The sequence below is a fragment of the Panthera pardus genome, unplaced genomic scaffold (genome assembly GCF_024362965.1).
Source record: "Panthera pardus isolate Hobbes unplaced genomic scaffold, ASM2436296v1 HiC_scaffold_10, whole genome shotgun sequence".
Lineage (NCBI taxonomy): Eukaryota > Metazoa > Chordata > Mammalia > Carnivora > Felidae > Panthera > Panthera pardus.
The window spans coordinates 1-20,567 of NW_026526655.1; the positions used below are offsets into that span (position 1 = coordinate 1).

Sequence of the window (20,567 nt, forward strand, 5' to 3'; positions counted from 1 at the left end):
AGCTGTGCCCCCATCACTGGTTTGTTTGGATTTATGGGGCATTTTACTGGTACAGTGAGCGTCACTGTTTCGGGGACACCAGCCCCTGAATGAGACCAGCCTGATGTGCCCAACGGACAGCTCCCGCTGTGTCCAGCTGGATCACACGGGCTCCAGGGCTGGAGCAGAGACCAGCATGGCCCACTGCACGTGTCCCTGTGGCCGTCGTGGCTCCGGTGTGAACCGTGACTGCCCTGCCCCCCGGGCGGTCCCAGTCTGCTCCCCCCAGAACGCGGAGGCACATGTCGATGACGCCAGCCCGCCCCGCTTCCCGGACTCTGGGGCTGCAGGGCGCTGGAAAACCCTCAGGAAACCAGCTGCACAGCTTCCCAGGGCACCGGCACCGCGGACCCACACCGGTGACCCACACAACAGTTCATCCCGTCTGCTCAGGGGCCGCAGGTCCTCTGTTGACGCGCACAGCCACGGCTGTGGACGTGTCTCGGGCGAGAGCTCCAGACCCACGGGATGGGGGTCACCCAAAGTAGCAAACGAAGAAAACCAAGTCGGTTTGACTGCTTCCCAGGGCCTGGAAGCAGACAAATCCCCACAAACAGGGACGATTTACCAGTTCCTTTTCACAGACCATGCTGGGTGACTGGACCACAAAGGTAGAGCCCGGCAGTCGGGATTAGAAGAATCCTACGTTCCCTTCTGCACCAGCACTCAGCATGCAGGGTTCAAATCCCAGCCACAGTGCAAGGGAGACAGAGGTGCCCCAGGGAGACAGAGATGTGCCCCAGGGAGACAGAGATGTGCCCCAGGGAGACAGAGATGTGCCCCAGGGAGACAGAGATGTGCCCCAGGGAGACAGAGGGGTGCCCCAGGGAGACAGAGATGTGCCCCAGGGAGACAGAGATGTGCCTCAGGGAGACAAAGATGTGTCCCAGGGAGACAGAGAGGTGCCCCAGGGAGACAGAGGTGCCCCAGAGAGACAGAGAGGTGATCCAGGGAGACAGAGATGTGCCCCAGGGAGACAGAGATGTGCCCCAGGGAGACAGAGATGTGCCCCAGGGAGACAGAGGGGTGCCCCAGGGAGACAGAGATGTGCCCCAGGGAGACAGAGATGTGCCTCAGGGAGACAGAGATGTGTCCCAGGGAGACAGAGATGTGCCCCAGGGAGACAGAGGTGCCCCAGAGAGACAGAGAGGTGATCCAGGGAGACAGAGATGTGCCCCAGGGAGATAGAGAGGTGCCCCAGGGAGACAGAGATGTGCCCCAGGGAGACAGAGATGTGCCCCAGGGAGACAGAGGTGCCCCAGAGAGACAGAGATGTGCCCCAGGGAGACAGACAGGTGCCCCAGGGAGACAGAGATGTGCCCCAGGGAGACAGAGGTACCCCAGGGAGACAGAGATGTGCCCCAGGGAGACAGAGATGTGCCCCAGGGAGACAGAGGAGTGCCCCAGGGAGACAGAGGTGCCCCAGGGAGACAGAGGTGCCGCAGGGAGACAGAGATGTGCCCCAGGGAGACAGAGGTGCCCCAGGGAGACAGAGATGTGCCCCAGGGAGACAGAGATGTGCCCCAGGGAGACAGAGGTGCCCCAGGGGGACAGAGGTGCCCCAGGGAGACAGAGATGTGCCCCAGGGAGACAGAGGTGCCCCAGGGAGACAGAGATGTGCCCCAGGGAGACAGAGATGTGCCCCAGGGAGACAGAGGGGTGCCCCAGAGAGACAGAGGGGTGCCCCAGGGAGACAGAGATGTGCCCCAGAGAGACAGAGATGTGCCCCAGGGAGACAGAGATGTGCCTCAGGGAGACAGAGGTGCCCCAGGGAGACAGAGATGTGCCCCAGGGAGACAGAGGTGATCCAGGGAGACAGAGGTGCCCCAGGGAGACAGAGATGTGCCCCAGGGAGACAGAGGTGCCCCAGGGAGACAGAGGGGTGCCCCAGGGAGACAGAGATGTGCCCCAGGGAGACAGAGAGGTGCCCCAGGGGAGACAGAGAGGTGCCCCAGGGAGACAGAGGGGTGCCCCAGGGAGACAGAGGTGCCCCAGGGAGACAGAGATGTGCCCCAGGGAGACAGAGATGTGCCCCAGGGAGACAGAGGTGCCCCAGAGAGACAGAGAGGTGATCCAGGGAGACAGAGATGTGCCCCAGGGAGACAGAGAGGTGCCCCAGGGAGACAGAGATGTGCCCCAGGGAGACAGAGATGTGCCCCAGGGAGACAGAGGTGCCCCAGAGAGACAGAGATGTGCCCCAGGGAGACAGAGGTGTGCCCCAGGGAGACAGAGGGGTGCCCCAGGGAGACAGAGATGTGCCCCAGGGAGACAGAGGTACCCCAGGGAGACAGAGATGTGCCCCAGGGAGACAGAGATGTGCCCCAGGGAGACAGAGGGGTGCCCCAGGGAGACAGAGGTGCCCCAGGGAGACAGAGATGTGCCCCAGGGAGACAGAGAGGTGCCCCAGGGAGACAGAGATGTGCCCCAGGGAGACAGAGGTGCCCCAGGGGGACAGAGGTGCCCCAGGGAGACAGAGATGTGCCCCAGGGAGACAGAGATGTGCCCCAGGGAGACAGAGGTGCCCCAGAGAGACAGAGAGGTGATCCAGGGAGACAGAGATGTGCCCCAGGGAGACAGAGAGGTGCCCCAGGGAGACAGAGATGTGCCCCAGGGAGACAGAGGTGCCCCAGAGAGACAGAGATGTGCCCCAGGGAGACAGAGGTGTGCCCCAGGGAGACAGACAGGTGCCCCAGGGAGACAGAGATGTGCCCCAGGAAGACAGAGGTACCCCAGGGAGACAGAGATGTGCCCCAGGGAGACAGAGATGTGCCCCAGGGAGACAGAGGGGTGCCCCAGGGAGACAGAGGTGCCCCAGGGAGACAGAGGTGCCCCAGGGAGACAGAGATGTGCCCCAGGGAGACAGAGATGTGCCCCAGGGAGACAGAGAGGTGCCCCAGGGGGACAGAGGTGCCCCAGGGGGACAGAGGTGCCCCAGGGAGACAGAGATGTGCCCCAGGGAGACAGAGGTGCCCCAGAGAGACAGAGAGGTGATCCAGGGAGACAGAGATGTGCCCCAGGGAGACAGAGATGTGCCCCAGGGAGACAGAGGTGCCCCAGAGAGACAGAGATGTGCCCCAGGGAGACAGAGGTGTGCCCCAGGGAGACAGACAGGTGCCCCAGGGAGACAGAGATGTGCCCCAGGGAGACAGAGGTACCCCAGGGAGACAGAGATGTGCCCCAGGGAGACAGAGATGTGCCCCAGGGAGACAGAGGGGTGCCCCAGGGAGACAGAGGGGTGCCCCAGGGAGACAGAGGTGCCCCAGGGAGACAGAGGTGCCCCAGGGAGACAGAGATGTGCCCCAGGGAGACAGAGATGTGCCCCAGGGGGACAGAGATGTGCCCCAGGGGGACAGAGGTGCCCCAGGGGGACAGAGGTGCCCCAGGGAGACAGAGGTGCCCCAGAGAGACAGACAGGTGCCCCAGGGAGACAGACAGGTGCCCCAGGGAGACAGAGATGTGCCCCAGGGAGACAGAGATGTGCCCCAGGGAGACAGAGATGTGCCCCAGGGAGACAGAGGTGCCCCAGGGAGACAGAGGGGTGCCCCAGGGAGACAGAGATGTGCCCAGGGAGACAGAGAGGTGCCCCAGGGAGACAGAGAGGTGCCCCAGGGAGACAGAGGGGTGCCCCAGGGAGACAGAGGTGCCCCAGGGAGACAGAGATGTGCCCCAGGGAGACAGAGATGTACCCCAGGGAGACAGAGGTGCCCCAGAGAGACAGAGAGGTGATCCAGGGAGACAGAGATGTGCCCCAGGGAGACAGAGAGGTGCCCCAGGGAGACAGAGATGTGCCCCAGAGAGACAGAGATGTGCCCCAGGGAGACAGAGGTGCCCCAGAGAGACAGAGATGTGCCCCAGGGAGACAGAGGTGTGCCCCAGGGAGACAGACAGGTGCCCCAGGGAGACAGAGATGTGCCCCAGGGAGACAGAGGTGTGCCCCAGGGAGACAGACAGGTGCCCCAGGGAGACAGAGATGTGCCCCAGGGAGACAGAGGTGCCCCAGAGAGACAGAGATGTGCCCCAGGGAGACAGAGGTGTGCCCCAGGGAGACAGAGGTGCCCCAGAGAGACAGAGATGTGCCCCAGGGAGACAGAGGTGTGCCCCAGGGAGACAGACAGGTGCCCCAGGGAGACAGAGATGTGCCCCAGGGAGACAGAGGTGCCCCAGGGAGACAGAGGGGTGCCCCAGGGAGACAGAGATGTGCCCCAGGGAGACAGAGGGGTGCCCCAGGGAGACAGAGGTGCCCCAGGGAGACAGAGGTGCCCCAGGGAGACAGAGATGTGCCCCAGGGAGACAGAGGTGCCCCAGGGAGACAGAGATGTGCCCCAGGGAGACAGAGATGTGCCCCAGGGAGACAGAGGTGCCCCAGGGGGACAGAGGTGCCCCAGGGAGACAGAGATGTGCCCCAGGGAGACAGAGATGTGCCCCAGGGAGACAGAGATGTGCCCCAGGGAGACAGAGATGTGCCCCAGGGAGACAGAGGGGTGCCCCAGGGAGACAGAGGGGTGCCCCAGGGAGACAGAGATGTGCCCCAGGGAGACAGAGAGCCTCAGGGAGACAGAGATGTGCCCCAGGGAGCACAGAGGTGCCCTAGGGAGACAGAGATGTGCCCCAGGGAGACAGAGGTGCCCCAGGGAGACAGAGATGTGCCCCAGGAAGACAGAGGTGTGTCCAGAGAGACAGAGGGGCCCCAGGTAGACAGATGCCCCAAGTAGACAGAGGTGCACCTGGGTGGACAGAAATGGCTGGGACAATGCACTGTCACAGGCAGGACATCTCTCCCTGCAGTGCTGGATCACGCATCAGGTCCAGGAATGTGACATCTCCTTGACTCTCAGGTCTGAGTTTTGCAACCCCACGATGCCACAGTGACCTGCAAAGTGCCTGGCAGTCAATGCACACAAGAGGACCACAGGTCGCTGATGGTGTCGGGTTCATTCTCCAGCGAAGAAGTGTTTTGTTGGCAGAAAAGCCATTGTTGGCATTTGGAGAAAAGTAATAACTTAGTTATACTTTTTCTCTCCCATAAATGTTGTCTTGCTAAATACCCAGAAATACTCACTTTCACGAAAGCATCAGCTCAGACACACATGACACACGTCATCACAGGAAGACCACTGTCTCCCGTGATTTAAGGGTTAGCGTCCCATTTGCGATGATTCTGTATCTGCCACTAGAAGGTGATCGGCTGTGCCGAGTGCCCAGCTCAGTGACGCCCCTCTCCTTTCTCTCCCGCTCCGCCCATGAGACATCCCGTGGACCGTCATGCAGCACAACGGCTCAGCCCTCACCAGGGTCAAGGGCGCGGACCCGGAGCACCCACACTGGGCGGCGTTCCAGTACGAAGCCAGCCTGGGGCAGCTGCTGGCCACCGTCGCCCGTTCCAGGCACTGCCAGCAGCTGCTGGAGCTCTACTGCAGAAGGTCTCGGCTGCAGGACTCACGAGGTAGGTGTCCGCCCGCGGACAGCCCCTGCCAGCCCCAGCCCTACCTGCTGAGGTGCGGGTGGAGGCAGCGTGGGGAGCAGGTCCAGCTGGATCCAGGGGCTGATGCTTACCTTTCCCTGCCGTGTCCCGTCTGCCCCTCGGTGGTGCTTTGGGCTGTGCAGTCCTTCCTTCTGATCGCCTCATCCAGTCACCGTTCCCTTTGGAATCTGCCCGTGCCTCGCGTCAGTCCTCACTGCTACAGGGCTTCCCAGCTGGGCCCCTGCATCTGGCCCTGACTTTTCAAACCATCTAATGTTTCACTCTTTGTGAAGGACGCGTCTTTCTGGACACGGCTTTCACCGTGCGTGCCCCTATTTGGGAAGCTCTCAGGTCCTGCCGCATCCTCCCCTGCAGGGTCCGGGGCACTGCCGCCCTCGCCCCACCCCACACCGGCTCCCCAGCTCCTGGTTTCTCAGAGTGGGTCGGGGTGTGGAGGCTGCAGGTGATTTATGATACCAGTTCATCCCTGAATTTTGCAAACCACTCCTCTTTTTACCCACGAGGAAAATGGCAAAAAAGCGTATGTAGCCTCAGACTAAAGCCACTCACTCAAGGTGGCTTCTCCCACAAAGGAGCAGATCGAAGGGAGGAGCTGCCCAGGGCTTCGGCATGCGGGTCAGGCTCTCCTGCCCCCCAGGCGCCGATGGGTGTGACCCCCCTGCCACCCACATCTCTGGAGCACCTAACAAGTCACGAATGCAGCCCGAGGCCCCCGATGTTATTACCATGTTAGGATAATCCTTGCTCATAGGAGAGGTGAGGGACGGAGTTGCAGCCGATGACGATGACGCTTCCTCTGGGTTGAAAGCATGATGGTGAAGGGATTACAATCGTAAAGCGTCGTTATCAAAATAGCTATTAAATAGCTAAATCCCGTCAGCCTCCCTGCAGTGAGTTTTCAGCTTCATTGGGAGGAAATTCTCGGCTGCCTCTGCACACATCTCTTCGCTGGCAGTGGCCACGCTTCCTCTTGTGAGCACTTGTCGGTCTCCGGTGGAGGGTCCGAATCCGACAGGGAGCAGGAGGGACCACGGCAGTGCCACACACCGTGCTCGGGGTCTCGTGGTGGCCAGAACGCCACCCACAGGCGTGGAGGAAAGACCACGCGCACCACCGGCCCCGTGGGTGCGCCCCCGTGTGCCCTCGCTCATCACCTGCTCCGGGTTTGGGGTTGTGGGGGCTCCTGCAGACAGCGTTCCTCCTGTTCCGTGGCCCTGGGCGTTCAGGAGGAGTCGTGAGAAGACGGCCACTGCTCAGGCAGGGGAAGGCATTCACTCTGCAGGGGCTTAGACCCGCTTTCCCGCAGAGCGATGCCCCCAGACCGCCCCGTCCCCGGGGCCTTGGCGGGCATAAGCCCCACGCAGTGACTCCGTGACACCTGCAGCCAGGGCCCCGGAGAGCACGTCTGGCACCTGCTGTCTGCGCCGGGTTGTCATCTGCAACACGTGTGGCCCCCACACGTGTGAGCGGCTCTTGTTTTGATCTTGATGGCAACTCGCCATCAAATCATGTAATTTTTCTGATGAGAAATCATTTAACAGCGCGACTGAAGGACCTCGATGCTTTCGTTTATTTTCAAGGTACGAGACGCAGCACTGGCTCAAGTCTTTCAAGGGATGTAATCAGACCAACAGAAAGCTGGGTTAGATTCTCGCAGAAACAACATCCCGTTAGTGCCAAGATTGGATTATTTCTGAGATAGAGTGTTTCCTGGCTCTGCGGGTTTCTCACCACGGTCTGGGAGAGGAGGGTCATCTGGGGGTGGCGGGAGGCCAAGCAGACGTCACCTTTCTCAAACTTGTCTTTCAGACGGAACCCCCCTGAGCTGGTGGGTTGGACGCTCCCAGGAGACACACGCCTACTGGGGAGGGTCTGCGCCCGACGCGCACAAGTGCGCCTGTGGATCCGCGGGGAGCTGCATTGACCCCGAGTACCACTGCAACTGCGACGCCGACCGGGACCAATGGTGAATTGCACGTGATTTCCTTCCACGAGACGTGCCCTTGCTGTCGGCCAGAGTGTGCATGTTCAGGTCCAGGCTGGGGACAAGACAGTTACATTCCGCCCCAGTGAGTCAGAAACGTGCCTGGTGATAAAACAAGACACGGTCCGTCTGGACTGTGAAGATCGATGATTTTCTGGCCTCCTTTCCTTCTTGTCCTCACTTCCTGTTTCTTATTTCTGACCCCTTGGTCCCGGGCAAGGACAAACCCCCCAGGGGCGGCAGCGCGAACACACCCCTTGTGCCCACCTCCAGCTGCCAGCTCCCCTTGACCTCAGCGGGCGGGCTCCCGCCTCCTCACCCCTGCCTGGGTTATTGTTGAGGAAACCACACCTCACATCCTGCATTTCATCCATCAACATTCCGTTACCTTGTCATAAAAAACCCACGGTGATACACCTTTTGTTCAGTGTGACCTCAGCCTCATTAACAATTTTAAAAGCTTTAAATTCTGCCAAATTAAGTGCACTTAAGAGATCTCCTTGTTACAGGACAGCTTCTGAAGAGTGTCCCTCTGATGTGATTGACACTTAGGGGTCCCTGATCCAACAGGTGCAGGGAACGATGGCTAGTGGGACATCACCTTAGGCCTGGCCACAGGCTCTGAGAAGGGCTCCACCCAGCTCCTCAGGTGCCCAAATGGTCTGATCACGTAGTTGGTCAAGTCAATTTATGTTTAAAATCATACGTATCGCGATATAGACCACACTTGGGAATAAAAGCCCAGGGAGTATCACGGATGTAAAAATGGAAGTCCACATTATTAAACAGAAGGATTGTCTCATGTTGACAGAAAACTTACGAAATTAGAAAATTAGTTCATTAAACATGAGGCTAAACAACTTGCATTGTATATTGATTTTGGTTCTATTTATTTGGAAAGTGAAAATGTTTTGAAATCTCTAGGATCCATGTTTCAAATGTACCATCAATTTAAGAATGTTTCCCTTACTCTGATGTCTCAGGGGTTACCTTTCTATGCTACTCTCTGAGCATGGGTCACGGACACCAAAGTCACTTCTAAAAGAACAAAGTTTGATCCATGTGATAGGTTTGGCAGCAGAATGTCTGTTACACTCAGGAATCAAGACAAAGTTGGGCTGCTGTGGGGTGGGGGGTGACCTAAGGAGTAACAGACAGGAAATGTGCCTGATGGCATCATTCAGAGCAGACCCTCGGTCCTCAACATGACGTAGGACAAGAGTGGATGTGCAGGGGCTCCTGGGCGGGGGGTGAGTGGCTCTGATGGTCAGGGTCTGGGAAGGAGCAAGACTGGAAAACTGGGGACAACCTATGGACCAGATGTGAGGACGAGACATAGGGGGACCTGTGTATGTGTGGTCTCCTGTCAGTGACAAGCAGGTTGTCCACCGGGGAGAAACCACCAAACAGCTATAAGACCGAGTGTCTTGTCCAAAGGGCATGAGCCAGCTTCCTCGGACACCCTGATGCCTGTGCCGTGGTCCCTGTGACACATCCCCGCTGCAAACGATGTTTCCAGTTATGGGGCAGCATCACTGAACCCTCTGGGTATTACTCCAATGATCCAGTTGTAGAATTTCTGCTTCCTGTCTGCACCATGTGGAGTCCTGTGGTTAGAGCCCGTGGCGGCAACACTAATCCAGAGCCACGGACACCACCTGGCCCCTTTGGGCAACTCACGCCGGCGAACCAGCAGGCAAAAGAAAGAGTTCGTGTTCTTGGCTCCACAGGACTGTGGCTGTCATGCTGAGCTGGGCTGCTTCTATCCAACAGGGTGGGGAGTACACCGTGAACCCAGGGAATTCTCTTCTCGTCCCTGGCACTGACTGGCCCAGGAAATGGCAATCACAGCAACCACAGCCCGGCAGAAGAAGGCCAAGGGTCAGATCCTGAGGAATGCGGTATTAGATTCGCTTCTGGGTGGGCAGCCTATCCAGCGGCAGTGCCTCAAGGCAGAGGGATGTCTAAGATGGGTGGTATGGAGGGAGCCAGTGAATGCTGTTTAAGACCTCAGAACCAACAGCAGGGGCCATTGCTTGGCCCACTGGGGACCGCTCCTGGCCACCGCCCTGAAGAGTCAGTTACAAGACAGAGTGGATTCAATGTGGGCACAAGTGGATCAATGGAGTGCAAGGGGAGGACTGTAGTGGACACTGCCAGGGCTGCCCAGAGGCTCTATGCACACCGAGAATACCCTTCAGCTCTCTGCCTGGAGGCAGTCACTGGCCACAGGGATGTTCAGGACAGGCAGATGTACCAGAGTGCAAACACAACCAGCACACCCCGGCATTTGTGAAGGACGGACAAGGTGTGTATGGGGATTCTTTACACTATGGCTGCAGTGTGTCCGTTAGTCCGAAACTTGTCAAAATGAAAAATTAAAAAGTTGTAAATGAATATGGAGGGATATGTGTGCGTGTGTCCGCGCATGTGTATGTGAATTAGCAAGCTGGTTCTAAAATTTAAATGGAAGGAAAAGCATCAGAAATAGTCAAGACAATGTTGAAGAAGAACAAAGCTGGAGGACCTTTCCTACCGGATCTAAAGAGAGCGTGATGTAGAAACAAAGATAAATGGATGATCACAGTGCAGGACAGTGTGTCTGCAGACAGACTCACACACTACGGGCCAGCCAAGCACAGAAAGAGGGTCCTTTAATAAACGGGGCTGAGTCGCTAGACATCCGTATGAACAAATGACTCTGGACCTTTACTTCACAGCACACAAAAACCAACTTGAGGCAGACTTCAGATCAAACATCAAAGGCGAAAAGGTAAAGATTCTAGGAAAAAACATAGCAAGCATTTCCTGGAACCAGATCTCCCAGGGGTAACACTTCACATTTTTACATGTGCCCTAATCTCTCTCCCTCCCTCTCTCTCTCTTCTTCACAATTTGTTTACTTATTTATCAGTGTAGATTCATGAATTTTTGCTTAATTCAATGTGCTATAATCCCGTACTATCATTATTTAATTTCATGCTTCAATTGTTCCGGATTTGACCAGTGGACGTCATTTCAAACTATGCCCTTTTGAATGTCGCTTTTCTTTGAGCATCTTCTTACCTTTTGGCACAATAACAGGTTCCAGACTCGTCTTGCACTTTCTCTGCCCTAGGTTTGGAATCTGCCATTTCTCTAAGGAGCCCTGGTTCCTTTTGGGAACTGGTACTCAGGTACCTGGTACTCAGGTACCAGTACTAGGAATGAGGTGTGCTCATTGACACTGGAATGTCTTAAAAATCACTTCTCACGATTGCACGATTGCATAATTCCAGTGCAATACCAGGGGATAAATTCTAACCTTCTTCTCTCTATAATTGTAACCCTATTTCCAGCAGCAAGAAGCCTGGTCCTCCTTTCCTACAGAACATGTTTTTCTATTCTCAGTCCTATAATTTGCAAGAAGGAGTTTCAGAACCTCTCGCCCATGGTGCGGGATGGGGGTTGGGGAAGGAAGAGGAAGCCTGCGGAGACAGCTGACATTTCTCTGGAGGTTTCTCCAACTCCATCGCCTGTCCATTCCCAAACTCACCTCCCCACTTTTACCTCCTCTCTCTCCTTACCAGGCTCTGTCTCCACCTTCTATCTTTTTCATCTCCATTTCTTTTCTTTCCCTACCTCTAACTCTGATTCATTTTTGAGAGAGGGAGAGGGAGAGGGAGAGGGAGAATCTTCAGCAGGCTCCATGCCCAGTGCAGAGCTCGATGAAGGGCTTAATCACATGACCCTGGGCTCATGACCTGAGCTGAAATCGAGCGGGATGCTTAACCCACCAAGTCACCCAGGCTCCCCAACATGGACCCATTTCTCTCCCTTCCATTCTTTCCCTTCCTTTACCCTTTCCTACAGGTCGCCAATCTCATTATTTCCTTGTTTATCTTTCCTATGTTTATGTTAGCAAAAATGAGTAAACACTTGTGTAGTTTGTTATTTTCCTCTTCTTTTTTACAGTAAAGATAACATATCATCAATATTTTATGCACTTTGTTCTTTTTCACAGCTCTCTCCATTGTGTGGACATATCATAGTTTATTCAAGCAAAGTCTTGTATATGGACATGTAGTTTGCTTATGGCAAATTACAAACAATTCAGCAATGCGTAACAAGTTTTGCTAGACATTACCAAATCGTCCTCAGCGTCCTTTCCAATTTATGCTCCCAGCGGCAATACAGGAGAGTGTTTGAATTATTGAGGCCAGGTGATAACTTGTTAGTAATCAGGGGGCTAGATGTCCCTTGTAAATTTGTGTTTTCCTCCTATTCTTTGAGGCTTGTCTTTCCGTATGAAGTTTATAATAAATTCCATTTTTTAAAATGCTAGCCCTTCATTAAAAAATTCATTCTTGCCTCTCTTAATGGGAATCCCATTAAGTTTACAAATTTATTTAGTAAGAAGTGACCCATTCATGATGCTGGGTTTTCTTATCCAAGCAAAAGGGATGTGCAAATCATCATTGTGGCTCTCAGGGAAGTTTTTCTCTACTCATTTGGTGCATTTTCTGTTAATTGAGTCCTTGATCATTTTATCTTCTTTCTTGGTATCAAAACTGGAATTATCATTGTATCCTCTAACTGGTTATTGCTTATGTGCAAAGGCATGTTTTTACAGAATATGTTGGATAGCAGCAAAGCCCGTGGCCTTGAGATCTGAGTGGGAATGTCCCCCGTGTGCCCATTAGGTGATCTTCTGGTTTCAAGACCAAGGTATTTAGGTGACACGGACATTGATAGCAGAGACATAGACAGAGATATAGACCTAGAGTATACCTCGTATGTATTTGTGGAATCACACTAAGGAAGGAAGTACCTGCCTATTCTTATCTTCCTGGATGTCTCTTAGAAATGAGTGTTGACAAGTGTCAAATTTTTTTCAGCATTTATGGAAATAGGAAAATTATTTTTCTCCTTAGATACCTTTATTTAGTGGATCACAGTAATGAATTTTCTAATATTTAAATTGGAAGAAATTCCACTGGGTCAACTTGTACCATTTTTTGTGTGGTATTATGTATGTTTTACTTACTGGTATTTTAATTAGAAGGCTTCGTCAACCTTCACAGGTGAGCTAGCCTTCATCAGCTTTAATCAGATTTTCAGATGGAAGGGCCTTTTAAAAAATGTTAACATTTTCAGTTTTATTCTGATTGATCGGTGTGTGTTATTTAGAATATTCCTACTGTAAGGAACTTACTGTCATTTTCTCTGTGATCTACTAAGTGATCATGTTCATAAATGTCCCATGTGAGCTTGAAAAGAAGTTGTACTTCTTTTTATTGGGTGTACTGGGTGTAGTTATTGGGTGTATTTTGGTATATTACCTGTAGGATTTACTCCACTGATTATATTATTCAGGTCTTCCGTATCTCACTCATCTTTGTCTCCTCTTGTGTTAAATTATCTTATTCTTAGTGAGTTTCTACGCCCAACTCCTTGCGTTTTCTGTAGATTTTGCTTCAAAAGGTGGTTGGTCTGATATTGTGGAGTGCAGGTACTGATGACTGCGTTGCAGCTCAGGGCTCAGGCACCACGAAGCCTCCTTTGTCACACGCTGCCTTGAGTTTGAACTGTACTGGGACACCAAGATTGCCACGGACTCCCTGGTTCGGTGACATGGCAGCTGGGCCACCACCCTCTTACTTTCGGCCTTTCTGAGTCACTTCGTGTGGATGTGTCTCTGGTTTATGGTGTACTATTGTGTCTTAGTTTGGGGGCCAAATCTGAAATCTTCTATGTTTTAAAAGTTGAGTTAAACCCACTCGTATTCATTGATAAAACTCATATGTTTGGGTTCAGCCCTATCATATTATTTTATGTTGTAGTTATTAAGGCAGATTGTTATATTTGCTGTTTCCTTTTCACAAGATATATATTTCTTTGCTGTTCCACAAAACTATTTCTTCAGTAATTAGGGAGGTTTGCTTTTTTTTCTTATAAGATTTTACCCTATGGCCTTCGTATTTAACCCATTACTATCTGGTTTGTAGGGTTTTTTTTTTAATTCCTTTTAGTCCTTACCTATTACCTACATGATCACCGTGAGCCTACCCCACCTTCCCTCTCTTTTCTGCCTCGTCCCTCTTATCATTCCCGTCTTGCCAGAAAATAGTGCTAACACAGTGCAGCACAAATCACACAAAATGCCATTCACCTGCCTTCATCTCCTTCTTTTTAGTCTTAAATCTACAGTTACTTCCAGCTTTGCAGATGCCAGGTTGTCTGTACGTCTATTCATTCATATTGGCTTTCTTGCGAAGAAGGTGCTGGGGGTTCACGCTCACATGGTTTCAGCTGCCTCTGCAAAGCACACGTTACACCCCTTGACTGGGGCCGCACCAGCACCGTAGGTAACTTCAAGGGGGCTGGTGTTCTCATGGCGGTGAGTTTCCCAGCTAATCTTCTCACTAATGTGTTTACAGCGTTCGGTGTCGAGGCCTTAAGTAACTTCCACTAGTCCTGTTCCTGGAGACTTTCTGTCTTTGATGCTCATGTGAATAGTATCATTTTATATTTCATTTTCATTTCTGTGTTGCTGGTATGCAGAATGCAATCAGTGTTTGCATAATCGGCCCTGTGTCCTGTGGCCCTGCTAGACTCACATTTCTACCTTTCATTGATAGTCTGTAGATTCTTCTGGATTTTCTGCACCCATAACCATTTCATCCATAATTAATTATAATTTTGTTTCTTCTTTTCCACTGGTAATATTTCAGTTATCAAACTTCGATGGTACATTGGTGTTTATTACGTTACTGTTTCAGCCACTGTCTCGTCTGAGATATTGCTAATACAGTAAAACGTTTAATTGACCAAGATAGTTATTAGTGATAACATATTTTTATATAAGTAAAATTTCTTATAAGAAGGTCAGAATCACTCCCCTTATTTGGGACAGCCTCCAGATCTGATCGTGAGCGTTGTTCTGGGTGATCTCGCAGTCAATCGAAACCATCACTGTTGGAGTTTGGTCCACTCCTTCCCTCTTCCTTGCCAATCCCGTAACTGAGTCCCCCTTCACCCCCAACAAAGTCCCTGCAAAACAACAACCGAATGCATTCTTGGAAAGTCATAGTATTGTTTTCATAGTTTTAGGAGTTGCTAAACATAAAGTGTGAGGTTCTCCTACTGGCCCGGCGGCGAGTGAGAGCACGCGGCAAGTACCCCACTTCCCAGGCTGCCTGCAGCGGGCCCTTCAAGGAAAACAGAGAAAACAGAAGAATCGTGGGCCCTGTTAACTAGGCGGTTTTGGGTAAAGCCACAATCACCTGAGCAAAATGGGAACTTGGACGTAGTTACGCTGCATTGTGAACAGGATCCTTTCAACTCGGCAAAAACACGGTTTTTGAACCAACACGAAGCAGAGATTTGTTTCATGACCTTCCCAGCACGCATGGGATGCAGTGAGACGAGGCTTTGATGTTCCCGATCTTCTAAAAGCATCACACCTTCAGTAAAAAGCCCTGGTTTCTGCAAAGTGGTTCTTTAAAACCCACAGCCCCTAATGAACCACGTCAGCTGCACCTCCCCGGCCCGCCCGCCTCAGTGAGACGTGCTTGCATATCTGCGACACGGACGGGAAAGACACGGCCGTAAGTCTCGCTCCCAGCCCCTCTGCCCTGGGTTATCCCAACGGCAAGTATCAGTGGATCTGGAACATCCAAGTTCTACCTTCTTCATCAGCGTGAAGCTCAGCCAGGTGAAGCAGTGGAGGCCAAATTCGGCCAGTGATCCAGCTCCTGCGACCGGCCGGGCCTTACTGTTCAGACTTCAGTATTTATGCTTTCCTATCTCAGTATCTGCACTAAATACAGCTACAAGACGGCTTTTAACACAGGAAGAAGAATTTAAATAACAGTCTATCTTAGTCTGATCTAAAAGAAATGCCTAACTTCTTACCTCTGATAGCTCTTTTTCTCTGTTAGATAAAGGAACTTCTAACTGCACAAAAAATAAGATGGCTATACTTCAGTGGCTCTCATCTTTCTCCCCAGTCTGAGCAGAGGTGGTACCGGCAGATGTACGGAGGGTAGAAGGTAGTGCAGATTCAAGGGCCCAGCAGCTCCAGTGAGACACTCTACTGTCTACAGGTCAGAAATCCACACAAAATTGAAGCCCCTCATAAAAAGAGGAGGGTCTTTCAACAAATGAAAGCAAGCCCTTGGTGCCAGGGAAATGGGGCCTCGCCAGCCCACTGCCCACCTCGAATCGTCCCCAGAGACACTGACGGGGCTCACCGGATGCTCGCTTTTGTAGAGTGGGCACGACAGCCACACGTCCTCAGTGTGTCCCGGACGGAGGGCGGGGTCTGTCCCTGTTCCCAGGCAGAGCGTGAGCACAGCCCACATTTCTCAAGCACCTTCCCACGAACCATCTCATCGGCTGAAGTTTAGAGTCTATTGCATCGAATTTTATCACCAACTGGCTTCAAATACGTTTTTAAAAATACAAAATCAGTAAGAAGGGATAAAATAAAAACAAGATAGTTCTTTAAGGTATTAATAATAAAGTCCTGAGCAAAAAAAAAAAAAAAAAAAAAAAAACCCAGTTCATGTGTTACGTAGGCTAGTGGGTGTTGCTAATATTTAACATGCCCAACGCAGTGGTTTACCCACAGGACACCTAGTGCCGTGCGAGTGTATAAAAGCTTCATGTAAGTCCAGTGCTGGTGCCGTATTCAGATCGGCTGCTTAATTAGGTTGAATGTGACCCCAGGCACGCCCAGATGACCCCGCTTCTGAATCTGCCACCGGCCTTCTCCGAGGTCAGTGGTATGGACACTGTCTGCTCTTGGGAAGGACCCGGTAGAGGTGCTGTGTGTGGAGTGTTCGGGGGCCACCCTCCTTCCCGATAGGCAGGCACGTGGAGCTGTTCTGCCGGCCCCACGTGCATCAGCAGCTGTTTTCTCCCCCAGGACCAACGACACAGGCGTGCTGTCCCACAAGGAGCACCTGCCCGTGACGCGCATCGTGGTCACAGACGCAGCCCGCCCGGGCTCCGCGGCGGCCTACAAACTGGGGCCTCTGCTGTGCCAGGGGGACCGTGAGTAACGGCCACCGGCCTCCTTCCGGGGAGTGGCTGGTCTGTGAGAGGCAAGGGGGCCGCGCGTGCTGATGAAGGTGAAATTACGTCCCTTGTAAAACTCAGGAGAGGGGTCAGGGCTGCTTTGCTCTTGCTTGACGCCTGGTGTGAACCATTGCCGTGGAACGCACGGCGTTCAGAGCGGCTAAATGCTCCGAGGGAAGGTTCTGGAGAACCACAGTTCAGGATCACTCACGAGACAGTCGGGAATGTTTTCTCTCCCTTCCATTTCTCAGGGTTTTAGTCTGGGTGCAGGGAGGGAAGACAGCCGTCGTGTCTGAGCCCCGCGGCCGTGGGGACAGCTGCTGGACGTCAAAGGGAGTCAGCTCAGGGGCTCGGGGCTTCCGAACAGCCTCTTGAGAGATGTTGTGCCTTCGCCAGTGGTGCTTCTCAACCTCTGCTAATTGGTCTCGATTTCGTCAGCCTTGGGGAGAAATACATCCTGTGCCCCAGCTGCGTCACACCATCTGTACTCAGAGTCCGCATGCAAACCCCGCACCTGCGGGGAGAGGTGGTCCTCCTGTTCCGATGATCCGAGCAGCAAACCGTCTTAAAATCTTCGACACTGGCGTTCTGTGACCCATTTTATTCAACTATCTTTTTCAGATAATTTTTCCATTACAATTTTAAATGTAATCCAAGCATCTGCCTTCGGGGTACCACCAGAGACGTGCAGTCGGGAAACCCTGTCCTCAGCGTCCCGTGGTCTGCGAAGCCATTCCTGAGCCCCCGGAATTGGCTCCCCGGTCCGTCTGCGGGGCTGGGACAGCTGCGTGGGAATCGTGGCTACAGAGGGCGCGTTAACATTTAAGGCGTGCAGAGCCATAAACTACCCCGTGGCAGAGGACAGGCTCGCAGGACAGAGAGAGGAATTCACCAATCTCTCCTCCATCAGCACCGCTATATCAAAACTATTTCGGATGCAGGTGGATTGGTCCCATTTTCAAGAATCCTGGATGACAGCCCTTACGGGTCTCCGTGGTGGTGGTCCCACCCGGGGTCTGGTCACGTCCACCACTTCCAAATGCTTACAGCAGCCGACTGCCTCGCTTTCTGCCGGATTCTTTTCTCTGATTTCCCTGGCCTCCTCGGTGTTCCTTGCCCACTCGCATTTGCTCCACAAATAACGTGTGCAGAATTATGGAGCTGCCATTGTGAAAAGGGTTGTGATGGCCTGGAGGTTGAGGCCATGTGAACACGTGGGTCCAGACGTCTGTGAGGCCAACACAGAGAGGTGAGAGGGGGGCCTCGGCCCTGCTCACACAGTGTCCGTTGGGGAGGCTGGCCGCTGCCCACGGGAGTCGTCCGAGGACAGGACCCTCGGGTGTGTGTCCAGAGGGAAGGGAAGAGGCCAAGGACGGAGCCCCGGGGTGCACAGGTCGGGGGGGTGGGGCAGTCGGCGATTCTGGACAGACAGCGCCTGACAGGAGGAAACCGGGAAGCCGGGCCGTGTGCAGGGAGGGGGCAGCCGGCGTGGGAAGGTGAGAGTGGCTGTCGGACTCCGTTAGCGTCGCGACCTCCGTGCCCCAGCCCCTCACGGCAGACGGCGGGTGCGTGCACAAGACGAGGGAACGTCACCCAGTGTTGGACCTTACGCTCTGTCTTGCACCCAGTCTGAGATGGGAAGGCCGGCAAACCCTGGGGTCCAGAGTCCTTCCTCCTTGGACCTGCTGGCCCCAGCTGGCACCGGAATAAACAGCGGGAGTAAGAAAGGTGCGGCAGGTAACAAAAGTACCTGCGTGTGTCTTTGGAGTATCGGTAATCCTGGCAGCGGCTGGAGTTGCACACAAACCCAGGAGCCAGCGTGGGCGCTGGAGCCCGAAGAACACATCTCCTCTGAGGCGGCTTCCGAGTCTGCCTGGCACATGGATTACCTTTCGTGTGCTGTCACTTGTATCCCGCGTGTGTGTCTGCACAGGGTTTTCCTACGCAGACGTGTGAACAGCTTTGCTCTCTTCCAGCTGGTCTACGAGCCGACAACGGTAATCAAATCGAGCCACTTTTATTCTTATTCTCCTTTATATCCGATCCCAGTTGTGATTTTCCAAAACATTTGAAAACATTACAAATTTCAGAAGAGGAGCCACTAAGTGGAAGGTCAGTTCTCAAAGCCGAAGTTATAACGACCATAACGTCTTTTTAAGAAGCTGTGCTCACCCGTTTCTTAACTGACCCGAAAGATGAATTTGACTAGAAAAATAGTTCTCATCTTAGCAATTTCAAAATGTATACTTCCAGTTTTAAGAAGGATAGTTTTCATTTTTGTGTATCTTTGATTTTATAAGTAAATATCTTAGTTTTAACATGGTCTCTGTTCCTTTTCGTGTAATAATTAGTTATTGGGATAATTTATTAACGGGTCAAATAAAAGCTCGGAAAAGAAAACATTTGTGAAATCACCATTAATATCATCAGGCTAGCAAAGTTAATTTCCCTAAATAAGCAGTGTCTGTGTGTCGACTTCTCTCATATATGAATCCATACATGTAATATGTGCACAATATATACATGCTGTATATGCCTACGCTACACACAACATGCATACCGAGTATTAAATTGTACTTAGATAGTTTGTGTATATAAAATATACATGAAATTACATCTGTTTCTTATGGAAGTAACCGCCTGGATTCTACAACCGTTCTGTACCACACAGGCACACGGGTGCTCACACACACCCGTGCACACAAGAAATAAAGGTTGCCTTCAAGCAGCCTGTTATCAAATCCCTACCTTTAAGGTTCACTCGATAGCGTGACAGTTTCCCGGACGGATAAAATTTCTGTCCTCCCACCGAACCCCCAGAGCACGGCATGTGCGGGTCATTTTCTGCAGAGCTCACGGCTCCCACCCGGGAGTTCCTAAGCCCATCTCAGCACAGGAAAACCGGGGGCACAGAGGACCCAGGCCCCTGAGGGCACAGGAGACCGCAGCGGGCAGGTTACCCCAGCCAGGTCCACCAATAAGGGCCCGGTGACCACAGTGTCAACATTTGTTGGAAGGCTTTAACCATGTGGAAGATGACCCTAGGCTCGATCATTATAGATGACCCTATAGACTTGATCATTTGGCTGTGTGCAGCCAAAAACATCCTCGCCCACTAGTTTGAGCCAGTCCCCAAGGCTGCTCTTGGATTTACTTAGAAAATCGAAATGAAACAAGAGATAGAACTCTTTTAAAGCTGCTTTCTCTAATTTGGGGTTTTAAGGCCAAACATTCTGATGACCAGTGACCATGTTCGGGAGGGGTCCCTTGTGTTTTCTTTAGGGGCGTCCTAATTCCAGTTTCTTTTCAGAGTTCAACTAGAACAGCATGTGGTCCTGCCCCACGTGGCTGCAGGGACTCCAGGGACCGGTGGTCATCTGGCACCTCCTCCTTCATGGAGCAGACTAGGACCCGGCCAGGGAAGAGCTGTGCAGAGAAACAGACTTCCGTCCTCAACTAATTATGCTCTGGAGAAACATAAAACATCTTCAAAATGCGTCTCCACTGAAAACCCACTGACAACCCACTGTTGTCTGCATGTGAGTCCCAGGAAAACCTGAGAATCGACTCGTTGATTTGCACGCCCACCGAAGGCTGCAAAGCCGACCAGCACAGCAGGAGATGAGGCGAACTGTGCACACGCAGCCAGGAGGCGAGCCGGGCCCACGTTTGCCCTCTGGACACGGGGCGGAGAGGCGTTTGGGGTGGCTGTTTTCTGACCCCGTGTGTGAACTCATTCTTCAGGAAAAGCGATTCGGATGTGAGGCTGAATCACGTGCTGTGAAGAATGTGGCCTCTCGGAGCCCGGACGCAGGGTCGTCGCCGGCCCAGGCTGCGCGACAGCCAACCTTGGGTCCGCGTGGAGGCTGGGGACACTCAAACACTGCAGGGAAGTGCAGAGAAGCCCCAGGGGTCGCTCCAAGTCACGACGCGTCATGTGATCATGCCTCTTCCCAAGTGCTTTCTGTTGAAGTGCTAATCCTGGGAGGGTGCTTTTTG

General features: G+C 52.9%; 1 protein-coding gene across 1 annotated transcript in view; it reads left to right on the forward strand.

The window, feature by feature from the left end:
• Positions 1–5,284: 5,284 nt before the first annotated feature.
• LOC109264709 (contactin-associated protein-like 4) overlaps positions 5,285–20,567 on the forward strand; it is a gene marked incomplete at its 5' end in the record, with an annotated part of 55,662 nt that continues 40,379 nt past the window's right edge. Inside the window, 3 exons of the mRNA XM_053888537.1 lie at positions 5,285–5,482; positions 7,331–7,487; positions 16,417–16,544. Coding sequence (XP_053744512.1) covers positions 5,285–5,482; positions 7,331–7,487; positions 16,417–16,544 — 483 coding nt within the window. The remainder of the gene's footprint in view (positions 5,483–7,330; positions 7,488–16,416; positions 16,545–20,567) is intronic.